This window comes from Hypomesus nipponensis, chromosome 17 (genome assembly GCF_054491055.1).
Source record: "Hypomesus nipponensis isolate SF chromosome 17, ASM5449105v1, whole genome shotgun sequence".
NCBI lineage: Eukaryota > Metazoa > Chordata > Actinopteri > Osmeriformes > Osmeridae > Hypomesus > Hypomesus nipponensis.
The window spans coordinates 1,067,501-1,080,000 of record NC_140377.1 but is presented as its reverse complement, the minus strand read 5'-3'; the positions used below and the strand labels follow the sequence as shown (position 1 = coordinate 1,080,000).

At 52.3% G+C, this 12,500-nt stretch overlaps 1 protein-coding gene across 1 annotated transcript in view; it reads left to right on the top strand.

Moving 5' to 3' along the window:
* The window catches only part of caskin1 (CASK interacting protein 1), a 45,109-nt gene that overhangs the window by 22,365 nt on the left and 10,244 nt on the right, over positions 1 to 12,500 (top strand). The window contains 10 exon segments of the mRNA XM_084676584.1: positions 2,217 to 2,314; positions 2,490 to 2,635; positions 2,782 to 2,877; positions 3,128 to 3,258; positions 4,017 to 4,125; positions 4,268 to 4,376; positions 7,197 to 7,291; positions 7,805 to 7,922; positions 9,726 to 9,968; positions 12,446 to 12,500. The exon segment at positions 12,446 to 12,500 is cut by the window's right edge and continues 50 nt beyond it. Of these exon segments, the coding sequence (XP_084532710.1) occupies positions 2,217 to 2,314; positions 2,490 to 2,635; positions 2,782 to 2,877; positions 3,128 to 3,258; positions 4,017 to 4,125; positions 4,268 to 4,376; positions 7,197 to 7,291; positions 7,805 to 7,922; positions 9,726 to 9,968; positions 12,446 to 12,500 (1,200 nt within the window).

Here is a 12,500-nt window from a genome sequence, read left to right as displayed (position 1 = left end):
GACAGCCGACAGTGACACAAAAAGGAAGAGCAGAGGATGAAAAGAGGAGCTTTGAAAGGGAAAAACAAGGAGGGTGCAGAGAACAAGGGATTTAAATGGGGGGGGGAGGAGAGCGGGGGAGGGGGAAGGGGGGAGGGAAGGGCATGAATATTACATGGCAGGGTTGTACTACTTGGCAACGCTGGGGGTTCCCCCAACCGTCCCCCACACCCACCTCTGACAGCCTTGTAGCCTAGCTTAACATAGCTTAGCATCGCTATGCTACCTGTTACCTGTACCTCAACCTGTAGTAGCATTAGCTTAGAATCGCAACGCTAGTTTACATGTACCTCAACCTGTAGTAGCATTAGCTTAGCATCGCAACGCTAGTTTACATGTACCTCAATCTGTAGTAGCATTAGCTTAGAATCGCAACGCTAGTTTACATGTACCTCAACCTGTAGTAGCAGCACCGTGACACCCTAACACCCGTACAGCAGCTGTGTTAGAGTGTTGAGATGCAGCTCGTCATCTGAGCCGATCCTCCAGAGCTTTGGGTCAGACACGGAGTGAGACTCTCTTTAGTATTCTGCTCTGGGACCCACCACACCACAGTCTCCCTCCCCCCCTCCCTCTCTCTCTCTCTCTCTCTCTCTCTCTCTCTCTCTCTCTCTCTCTCTCTCTCTCTCTCTCTCTCCCTCCCTCCCTCCCTCCCTCCCTCCCTCCCTCCCTCCCCCTCCCCCTCTCTCTCTCTTTCTCTCTCTCTCTCTCTCTCTCTCTCTCTCTCTCTCTTTCTCTCTCTCTCTCTCTCTCTCTCTCTCTCTCTCTCTCTCTCTCTCTCTCTCTCTCTCTCTCTCTCTGTCTACCTCCCTCCCTCCCTCTCTCTCTAGCTCTTTCATACACACCATCCCTTACACAAACACAGATTCACACGCCCTCCCGCTCTCTCACACACACGCCGCATGCCAACAGCAGCGCCGGCAGCATGGCCCTGGGAGCGTCTCCATGGTTACGGAACATTCCGCTCCGCTCGCAGACAGTGAGCGGGGAGCTCAGGGCTAGCCAATCAGAGTGCTGGGTTAGTCCCGCATACGACCCACCTGTCTGTTGTTGGTGTGAGGAAGAGACAGTGATGGAGATCTAGATTCTGTCTGTGTGTGGGACTAGGTGGCTAGGAGTTTTAGTGACTGCCTGCTGCTGATTGGATGAGCCTCGGAATTGACGCCTGTGATTGGTTTCCTGGGGGATTATGGGAAAGGGAACAACATAGATTAAAAGACTAAAACATCACACACACACACACACACACAGACACACACACACACACACACAGACACACACACACACACATACACAGACAGACACACACACACATACACAGACAGACACACACATGCATACACAGTAATGCACGCTAGCCAGCCACAACATCACAGCAAACAAAAGGAGGCTAGATGACAACATAGAAGCTTCCAGATGCTCCCAGTCAGACACACACACACAGCTGTCTGGATGCTACAGTCTATTTACACCTGTTTCATTGCTATAAATAACTGAACAAGTGAAGGATGAAATGTGTGTGTGTATACTTGCCTGTGTGTTTGTGTGTGTGTGTGTGCCTCTAGCACCACCAAGTGCAGTATATATGTGTGTGTGTGTGGCCCCAGATCTTTAGTGCTCTTCATGGTCACTCCAAGGTTATACACAACCTCCCTACTGACAGGACTGACTTCATCTGCCAAAGACTGGAGACGAGGGGGAGAGGGACAGGAAGGGAGAGAGAAGCGTGTGTGTGTGTGTGTGTGTGCGTGTGTGTGTGTGTCCTAAGGGGATTGTAAGGCTGTCTTCTGCTTCCGCCTTTTCTCACTCATATCCATCAAAGATGACATCTCAACACACTAACACAGCCTAGCCTTCACACACACACACACACACACACACACACACAACTCAAGGAAGCATCACTCTCTTTCACCCTTTCTTTTCTACCATGTCTATTTTTCTCTCTCTTTATTTCTTTTTCACTGTCTCTCTCTCTCGCTCTCTCTCTCTCTGGTGTTATTATATCACAGAGGTTCACTCGGTCAGATTCTAGCTTTAATCCTGGGCTCCTGTGTTTTAAACCTTCCTGTGATGATAAGCTGTCATATCCATTATACCACATGTCTGTGTGTCTGCATGTGTGTCCATGTGTGTGTGTCTCGTGTGTGTGTGTCTCGTGTGTGTGTGCGTGACAGGTTTGCTGCTCTGCACCATGCAGCTCTCAATGGGAACCTGGAGCTCATATCTCTGTTACTGGAGTCCCAGGCCTCTGTAGACATCAGAGACCAGAAGGGTGAGTTTCTCACACACACAAACACACACACACACATGTGCACCGACGCTCTCTCACCAGTAAACATACATAAGCACATGTACAGACATCCAGTCTCTTCGCTAACATTTATTTATTACAAAAACTGAGTTTGTTGACTCAGCTCTCAGGCTTCTGTGTGTGTGTGTGTGTGCAGGCATGCGTCCTCTTCACTACGCGGCCTGGCAGGGCAAGGCAGAGCCAATGAAGATGCTGCTGAAGTCTGGTTCGTCAGTCAACGGCCAATCAGATGAAGGACAGATTCCTCTGCACCTATCAGCACAGCACGGACACTATGATGTGGTGAGTCACCTGAGCAACACAACTTACTGTATAACTCCTCCCCTTCTTCTGTCTCAGCCGTGTGTATGTATGTGTGTGTCTGGCGTGTGTGTGTCTGGTGTGTGTGTGTCTGGTGTGTGTGTGTCTGGTGTGTGCGCTTTCCTCAGTCTGAGATGTTACTGCAGCACCAGTCTAACCCCTGCATCATGGACAATGCTGGGAAGACTCCTCTAGACCTGGCCTGTGAGTTTGGCAGAGTCGGGGTGAGTACTCACTTTACTATAGCAACGCTGTTAACTCCTGCTGCTCTACCTACTGGGACCAACACTGTTTTGATTGACGGAAGGTTGTGTGTGTGTGTGTCGGGCTGTGTGTGTGTGTGTGTGTTGGGCTGTGTGTGTGTGTGTGTGTGTCGGGCTGTGTGTGTGTGTGTGTGTTGGGCTGTGTGTGTGTGTGTTGGGCTGTGTGTGTGTGTGTGTGTGTGTCGGGCTGTGTGTGTGTGTGTGTGTGTAGGTGGTCCAGTTGCTGCTGAGCAGTAACATGTGTGCGGCTCTGCTGGAGCCTAAACCAGGTGACTCCACCGACCCCAACGGAACATCTCCTCTGCACCTGGCCGCCAAGAATGGACACATAGACATCATCAGGTACACACACACACACACACACACACACACACACACACACACACACACACATGCACATACAGGTTTCATTACAGGGCAATGTTATGTAACACAAATAACAGTAAACACTCTAGAACTGCAACATGAAACGCTGAGCTGACAGGCACTGTGTCTGCATGTGAGGGAGGGAGGGAGGGAGAGAGAGAGAAAGAGGAGGGGTAGAGAGACAGAGGAAGGGAGAGAGGGAGACAAGGTATAGCCTGTCAGAGTTCAGAGAACAGTCACTGTCACAGTCCATCTGCCCACCAGGAATGACGCTGATGATAAATGAGCATCATTATCGGTGTGTAGTCGTGTATGGACGACACACACATAGACATAGACACACACACACACACACACACACATAGACACACACACACACACATATGCACACTCATGCAAACCCTGTCTATGACCACATACAGAAGCAGTCCAGGTTAGCAGTGTTAGAGGACGTTGAGAGGGTTACAGGTTTAGCATCGCTAATGGAGTTTGATACCTTTTAATCTTAAATATCCTTCCCCTCTCTCTATCCCTCTCTCTCTCTCTCTCTCTCTCTCTCTCTCTCTCTCTCTCTCTCTCTCTCTCTCTCTCTCTCTCTCTCTCTCTCTCTCTCTCTCTCTCTCTCTCTCTCTCTCTCTCTCTCTCTCTCTCTCTCTCTCTCTCTCTCTCTCTCTCTCTCTCTCTCTCTCTCTCTCTCTCTCTCTCTCTCTCCACCCTCACCTCCTCCTGCCCAGACTCCTGATCCAGGCTGGCATAGACATCAACAGACAGACTAAAGCGGGCACTGCCCTGCACGAGGCTGCCCTCTGTGGCAAGACTGAGGCAGTGCGCCTCCTGCTGGACGTAAGTGGGGCTGCACCTTCCTGTTGGGAAAGTACTGATGTGTCTGTTTACACACATGTGTGTATGCCATGCAAATAGATCAACTGTAAGTGTGTGTGTGTGCGTGTGTATTTACATGGCCCTGTGTGACCTCTGACCCCAGAGTGGCATCAATGCTGCTGTGAGGAACACCTACAGCCAGACAGCCTTGGACATTGTCTACCAGTTCTCTGCTACCCAGGCCAGCAGAGAGATCAAACAGCTGCTCCGAGGTGGGTGAGGGAAGGAGGGAGGGAGGGAGGGAGGGAGGGAGGGAGGGAGGGAGGGAGGGAGGGAGGGAGGGAGGGAGGGAGGGAGGGAGGGAGGGAGGGAGGAAAGGAGGGAGGGAGGGAGGAAAGGAGGGAGGGAGGGAGGGAAGGAGGGAGGGAGGGAGGGAGGAAAGGAGGGAGGAAAGGAGGGAGGAAAGGAAGGAGGAAAGGAGGGAGGGAGGGAGGAAAGGAGGAAAGGAGGGAGGGAGGAAAGGAAGATGGGTTGAGACAAAAAAAGAGGGGGGGAATTGCTTGCTTCTCTCTTTCTGTCTGTCATAATTTCTCTAGTTCTCTCATAATGTCTCAGTTCGATGATCGACTTCGTAGTCGTGTCGTCGGACTTGAGGCCGCATGTCTTGGACACTCGGGTGAGGAGAGGGGCGGAGCTGTCAACTGATCACCACCTGGTGGTAGTTGGCTCCGATGGTGGGGGAGGACGCCGGTCAGGCCTGGCAGGCCCAAACGTAATGTGAGGGTCTGCTGGGAACGGCTGGCGGAACCCTCTGTCAGAAGGAGCTTCAACTCCCACCTCCGGGAGAGCTTCGATCATGTCTCGGGGGGGGCCGGGGACATTGAGTCCGAATGGGCCATGTTCCGGGCCTCCATTGTTGAAGCGGCTGACCGGAGCTGCGGCCGCAAGGCGGTCGGTGCATGTCGCGGCGGTAACCCTCGGACCCGGTGGTGGACTCCGGAGGTGAGGGATGCCGTCAAGCTGAAGAAGGAGGCCTATCGGGCTTTATTGGCTGGTAGGACTCCTGAGGCAGCTGATGTGTACCGGCAGGCCAAGCGGAACGCGGCTCTGGCGGTCGCGGAGGCAAAAACCCTGGCATGGGAGGAGTTCGGCGAGGCCATGGAGAATGACTTCCGAACGGCTTCAAAAAGGTTCTGGACCACCATCCGGCGACTCAGGAGGGGGAAGCAGTGCTCTGTCAACACTGTATACGGTAGGGACGGTGCGCTGCTGACTTCGACGGGGGACGTCCTGGATCGGTGGAAGGAATACTTTGAAGACCTCCTTAATTCCACCAACACGCTTTCCGACGTGGAGGCAGAGTCTGGGGACATCGGGGGGGGCCCTTCTATCTCTGGGGCCGAGGTCGCCGAGGTGGTTGAAAAGCTCCGCGGTGGCAGGGCCCCTGGGGTGGACGAGGTCCGCCCGGAGTTCCTTAAGGCTCTGGATGTTGTAGGGCTGTCTTGGTTGACACGACTCTGCAACATCGCATGGACATCGGGGACAGTGCCTCTGGACTGGCAGACCGGGGTGGTGGTTCCCCTCTTTAAAAAGGGGGACCGGAGGGTGTGCTCCAACTTTAGGGGGATCACACTCCTCAGCCTCCCTGGGAAGGTCTATTCAGGGGTCCTGGAGAGGAGGGTCCGCCGGATTGTCGAACCTCGGATTCAGGAGGAGCAATGTGTTTTTCGTCCTGGCCGTGGAACAGTGGACCAGCTCTATACCCTCCGCGGAGTCCTGGAGGGTACATGGGAGTTCGCCCAACCAGTCTACACATGTTTTGTGGATTTGGAAAAGGCGTTCGACCGTGTCCCTCGGGGGCTCATGTGGGGGGTGCTCCGAGAGTACGGGGTACCGGATTCCCTGATCGGGGCTGTCCGGTCCCTGTACGACCGGTGCCAGAGTTTGGTCCGCATTGCCGGTAGTAAGTCGAACTTGTTTCCGGTGAGGGTTGGACTCCGCCAGGGCTGCCCTATGTCACCGATTCTGTTCATTACCTATATGGACAGGATTTCTAGGCGCAGCCAGGGTGTTGAGGGGGTCCGGTTTGGTGACCTCAGGATCGGGTCGCTGCTTTTTGCAGATGATGTGGTCCTGTTGGCTTCATCGGGCCGTGACCTTCAGCTCTCACTGGAGCGGTTCGCAACCGAATGTGAAGCGGCTGGGATGCGAATCAGCACCTCCAAATCTGAGGCCATGGTTATCGACCGGAAAAGGGTGGAGTGCCATCTCCGGGTCGGGGAGGAGATCCTGAACCAAGTGGAGGAGTTCAAGTATCTCGGGGTCTTGTTCACGAGTGAGGGAAGAATGGAGCGCGAGGTCGACAGGCGGATCGGTGCGGCGTCCGCAGTGATGCGGGCTCTGCATCGGTCCGTCGTGGTGAAGAAGGAGCTGAGTCAAAAGGCGAAGCTCTCTATTTACCAGTCGATCTACGTTCCTACCCTCACCTATGGTCACGAACTATGGGTAGTGACCGAAAGAACGAGATCGCGAATACAAGCGGCCGAAATGAGCTTCCTCCGCAGGGTGTCCGGGCTCTCCCTTAGAGATAGGGTGAGAAGCTCGGTCATCCGGGAGAGGCTCAGAGTAGAACCGCTGCTCCTCCGCGTCGAGAGGAGCCAGCTGAGGTGGCTCGGGCATCTGATTAGGATGCCTCCTGGACGCCTCCCTGGTGAGGTGTTCCGGGCACGTCCCACTGGGAAGAGGCCCCGGGGAAGACCCAGGACACGCTGGAGGGACTATGTCACTCAGCTGGCCTGGGAACGCCTCGGGGTCCCCCAGGAAGAGGTGGTGGAAGTGGCCGGGGAGAGGGAAGCCTGGGCCTCCCTGCTTAGGTCGTTGCCCCCGCGACCCGATCCCCGGACAAGCGGAAGATGACGAGAGACGAGACGAGAAAATTTCTCTATCTCTCTGTCTCCCTCTGTCTCCCTCTCTCTCCTCTCTCTCTCCTCTCTCTCCTCTCTCTCTCTCTTCTCTCTCTCCTCTCTCTCCTCTCTCTCTCTCTCCTCTCTCTCTCCTCTCTCTCTCCTCTCTCTCTCCTCTCCTCTGTCCAGAAGCATCGGCTGCGTTACAGGTCAGAGCGCTGAAGGACTACTGCAACAACTATGACCTGACCAGCCTCAACATCAAAGCGGGGGATGTTATTACGGTGAGACACACATGCGTGCACAACACACCCTCTGTGTGTCTCTCTCACACTGAGCCAGCGTGAACATCAAAGCAGGAGACACACACACACACACACACACCCTCTGTGTCAGTGTTTCATGTTGCTGCTGAGAGCAGTCCCTAGGGGGAGCCCTAGACTGTGTTCTGATCAACAGACACTCACAACAGCATCTTCATCAGGTTCAGTACAGTACTCTAGTATACAGTAAGGGACAGTGTCAGTTAACCCTCACTTCCTGTCTGCTGTGTATCACACCACTGCTTCAGGAGGTTCACTTCCTCTCTGCTGTGTATCACACCACTGCTTCAGGAGGTTCACTTCCTGTCTGCTGTGTATCACACCTCTGCTTCAGGAGGTTCACTTCCTCTCTGCTGTGTATCACACCACTGCTTCAGGAGGTTCACTTCCTGTCTGCTGTGTATCACACCACTGCTTCAGGAGGTTCACTTCCTGTTTGTCTTCCTCAGCTTCTTTTTCTGTGGTTCCTCTCAGGTCTTGGAGCAGCACCCGGACGGACGCTGGAAGGGCTGTATCCATGACAACCGCACAGGAAACGACCGCGTTGGTTACTTCCCTTCCACCATGGTGGAGGTGATCAGCAAGAGGACAGGTGTGTGTTTGTGTGGGTGTGTGTGTGTGTGTGTGCGTCTGATGAAGTTATGATTGCACTGTAACACTAACAAAGACACCACTTAGACCAAAACAAGTCCTAAACCAGGACTGAATTCTCTAACCTCTGGACTGAAGCCGCCTACTGGGTATGCCCAGTAGAACATCAGGAAGTGTGCAGGTCGAAAGATGGAAGAAGAGACAAGACAGTTCCACTCCTCCACCTCCAGGCTGGCCTGTCTGAGCCGCTAACATCTCACCCCCACTCATCCCTCCCTGGACCACGGTCCTCTCATCCCCTCCCTGGACCACGGTCCTCTCATCCCCTCCCTGGACCACGGTCCTCTCATCCCCTCCCTGGACCACTGTCCTCTCATCCCCTCCCTGGACCACGGTCCTCTCATCCCCTCCCTGGACCACTGTCCTCTCATCCCCTCCCTGGACCACGGTCCTCTCATCCCCTCCCTGGACCACGGTCCTCTCATCCCCTCCCTGGACCACTGTCCTCTCATCCCCTCCCTGGACCACGGTCCTCTCATCCCCTCCCTGGACCACTGTCCTCTCATCCCCTCCCTGGACCACGGTCCTCTCATCCCCTCCCTGGACCACGGTCCTCTCATCCCCCCCTGGACCTCTCAAAGGGCCACACTCTTTTTCCTTCTTCGTTCTGTTGATCAGTTTTTTGAGTGTGTGTCTGTTTGTCGCATTCCCTCTCCCCTTCTGCTCACATCTCTCTCTCTCTCTCCTCTCTCTCTCTCTCTCTCTCTCTCTCTCTCTCTCTCTCTCTCTCTCTCTCTCTCTCTCTCTCTCTCTCTCTCTCTCTCTCTCTCTCTCTCTCCTCTCTCTCTCTCTCCGCTCGTCTGTACAAAGCTACTGCTGCTGGCCCACTCAGATCCCACTGTACTATGACTCACCTCCCTCAGAGCATATCCTCCCACAGTTCTACACACACACACACACACACACACACACCTGTACATACACACATCAGCAAACACAGACATAGGAAATGCTACACACATAAACACAAGCAAACAAATGCACACAGACATAGGTTATGCACACTTACACACACACAGACTGAGTTGACAGCTGTGGTCTGGGTGGACACAGTCAGTTAGTGTCCTCTAATACCCCTCCTCCCTCCCTCCACCCTCCCTCCCTCCACCCTCCCTCCCTCCACCCTCCCTCCCTCCACCCTCCCTCCCTACATCTCTCCCTCCCTCCATTGCTGTTTCGCTCATAGGCACATAGATCCTTTACTAATCTCTATGTAATACTGGTCTGTAGCAAAGTTAACATTAGCCTTTACTGTTGTAGTCATCTTCATTGTGACGTAGAACTAATGGAAACATGCATCCTTCCCTCTCATTCTGCATTTGTCCTCTTCCCTCCTTCCCTCCTTCCCTCTTTCCCTCCCTCCTTACCTCTTTCCCTCCCTCCCTCCCTCCCTCCCTCCCTCCCTCCCTCCCTCCCTCCCTCCCTCTCTCCCTCCCTCCCTCCCTCCCTCCCTCCCTCCCTCCCTCCCTCCCTCCCTCCCTCCCTCCCTCCCTCCCTCCCTCCCTCCCTCCTTCCTTCCACTCCTTTGCTCGTTACCTTTTCTCCTTCCCTCTCCTCTCCTCCCCGATTCTCTTTTCAAATCTTTCTATTTTTATGACCTATCACACGAGACCATGTTGTTTGCTTTGTGATTTTCTGGATTTGTGTTGTTTTTTAATTTTCTTTTTTTTTTCTCTTACGTGTATTTTTTGTTGTGTCGTCGTCTGTGGTCGTTGTCGTCTGTTGTCACGGTGATTGTATCTAGGTATGGCCAGCACAGTCATTTGCACTCAACAGTTTCAAAAGATACCGCTCGTAACGCCAGCACCGGTTGCCCCTGCCAACGCAGTAGTCAACGGCAACGACACCTTCCATCAGCTCCATATCCTGCCTCCTCCTCCTCCTCCTCCTCCTCCTCATTCCCATCAGCCACTGCTTCCACTTTTCACTTCCTTTGGCTATAGCAGGTCGCCCGTGACAACCCCGGGAGACACACCCACAGCCCCAGGTACACTCCCCCTCACTGTCTTTTTATTATTATTATTATTATTATTATTATTATTAAAGCTTCAAGGGATGTTTTCATAAGCTTGCTTTCAAAAGAGACTCTAAATCCACTTGATATTTGATGTGAAATGCATAATGGCATTGGGTATCCATTGCTCTTAACTACGGAGCTGAATGAATCATCCCTTCAAGGTTTCTATAATTAGTCATAATTTCATTATATTTAACTTATGTTATTCATACAGTGTAAGTTTTTGTTACAGCCATCCCATCCCTAGACATTGCGAGCGAGAGACAGGGCTCTATGTGTACTGTGTTAGGGTAGTATGTAGAACGTGTTAGGGTGTGGAACGTGTTAGGGTGTGGAACGTGTTAGGGTGTGGAACGTGTTAAGGTGTGGAACGTGTTAGGGTGTGGAACGTGTTAAGGTGTGGAATGTGTTAGGGTGTGGAACGTGTTAAGGTGTGGAACGTGTTAAGGTGTGGAACGTGTTAGGGTGTGGAACGTGTTAAGGTGTGGAACGTGTTAGGGTGTGGAACGTGTTAGGGTGTGGAACTTGACAAGGCAGAAGAGTCCACCAGTCATAGTGGAGCTGGGACAAACACTATATAGTTAATGTGGTCAACACTATATAGGTAGTAGTTAATAAACCATATAGTCAAGCTGTCATTCTGCCTGATGGAGCCCAGAGTAAGGCTAACACAGTCTGAGTCTCCACAGTCATCTGACTCATTCCTCATGTCGTCTCATACTTCTGTTCCTCAGTTGCTTTCCGCTTCAGTTTGTCTCACTTCCTCTTTTCCCTCCATTTTGTTTTCTCCTGTCCCAGAAGTTCTGTCTCTCCCTGTCTCTTCACCTCCCTCCTCATGACTGCCCCTCTCTCTCACACGCACACACACACATACACACACACGCACACACACACACACACGTGTGTGATTCTGCCCCGGTTCCCATTCTCCTGGTTGGTGTGTTGGTCACCACTACACCTTATCATCACTGCTCTGTGGAACATTTCAGAGTGTGTGTGTGTGTGATATTACCCATGACCTGACCTGTCCAGCTGGTCTACCGTCCTGATGGTGGAGGTCTGTTGATAGAATGAGGACCACAGGTCATTGATGGAACATCACATCTGTCCTTCTGTAGCTCTCGCCAGGTCCTGCTCACTTTTTGGGGCCCTGGTCACACATCCTAGTTAGGTAGAGAGGGCAGAAACTGTCACTTTTGAGTGTGTAGATCTTGTCAAATGCAGGTAAGCTTGTGTGTGTGTGTGTGTGTGTGTGTGTGTGCCAGCTAATCTACTGCCACCTCTGCCATATGTACATGTGATGCTATGAGCTTTGTCGCACCTTTATGAACCATGTATGAGCTGCTTATGATGGTTCATAAGGACCATATGAGATCCTCCTCAAACACTCCCCCAATGCACCAATACAGCTCATTGACAATCTGATTCTGCATATATATAATAATCTATCTGCATATACTGTATTATATATGTATGTTTATGTACATTTATGCATATATATGTGTATATACACAGACATACATACATATTATTGATCGATTTATGTACTGTGGGTATATAAATGTTTTCATATATCTATGTATTATATATATGCTGTATATTTACGTGTGTGTGTGTGTGTGTGTGTTGGAGAGTTAGAGAGGCTGTGTGTGAATGTGTTGCTGAAACAGCAGATTTAGGAGAGCGTACTGTACCCTCCCCCCTGTCCCCCTGTCCCCCCCACCCCAGCCCCCCCACCCCCCCACCCGCTCCCTTCGTCCTGGCAGCTGGGTCGTGGGTGGTGGGTTGGGGGGATGCTAATTGGGCGGTGGCATGGGTTGACCCCCACCACTGGCACTCCAAGAAGCAACAAGCCTTGAACTTCACGGTGTTCAGAGGAGTTTACAGCTCTTCCCAAAGCAGCCCTATTGGTTATGATATGTTGGAAAAGTAAAGTAGATACATGTTCAGGTGAGGTGACCAGTGTAGTTGAAACTCATGTTTTACCCCTGCCAGGAAGCAGTTTAGTCCTGGGGACAGACAGTAATATTAGTCTGCACATGACGATCAACTGATAAAATGCCATTTCAGAATTCTAGCCTATAGGGTTAACTTAGTTAGTGGCTAAAAGTGATTTGACTGGTAGAGTTAGCATAGCTAGTGGCTAACGCTGGTTTAGCCAGTGGGGTTAGCATAGCTAACAGCAAACCCTGGTTTAGCCGGTGGGGTTAGCATAGCCAACAGCAAACCCTGGTTTAGCCGGTGGGGTTAGCATAGCTAACAGCAAACCCTGGTTTAGCCGGTGGAGTTAGCATAGCTAACAGCAAACCCTGCTTTAGCCGGTGGAGTTAGCATAGCTAACAGCAAACCCTGCTTTAGCCGGTGGAGTTAGCATAGCTAACAGCAAACCCTGGTTTAGCCGGTGGAGTTAGCATAGCTAGCGGCTAACGCTGGTTTCTGTGTTGAAGGTTGTCGCGGCTCAGAGGCCAGCCCTCACGGCTCCCCCACCCCGTCCGGTGGCCC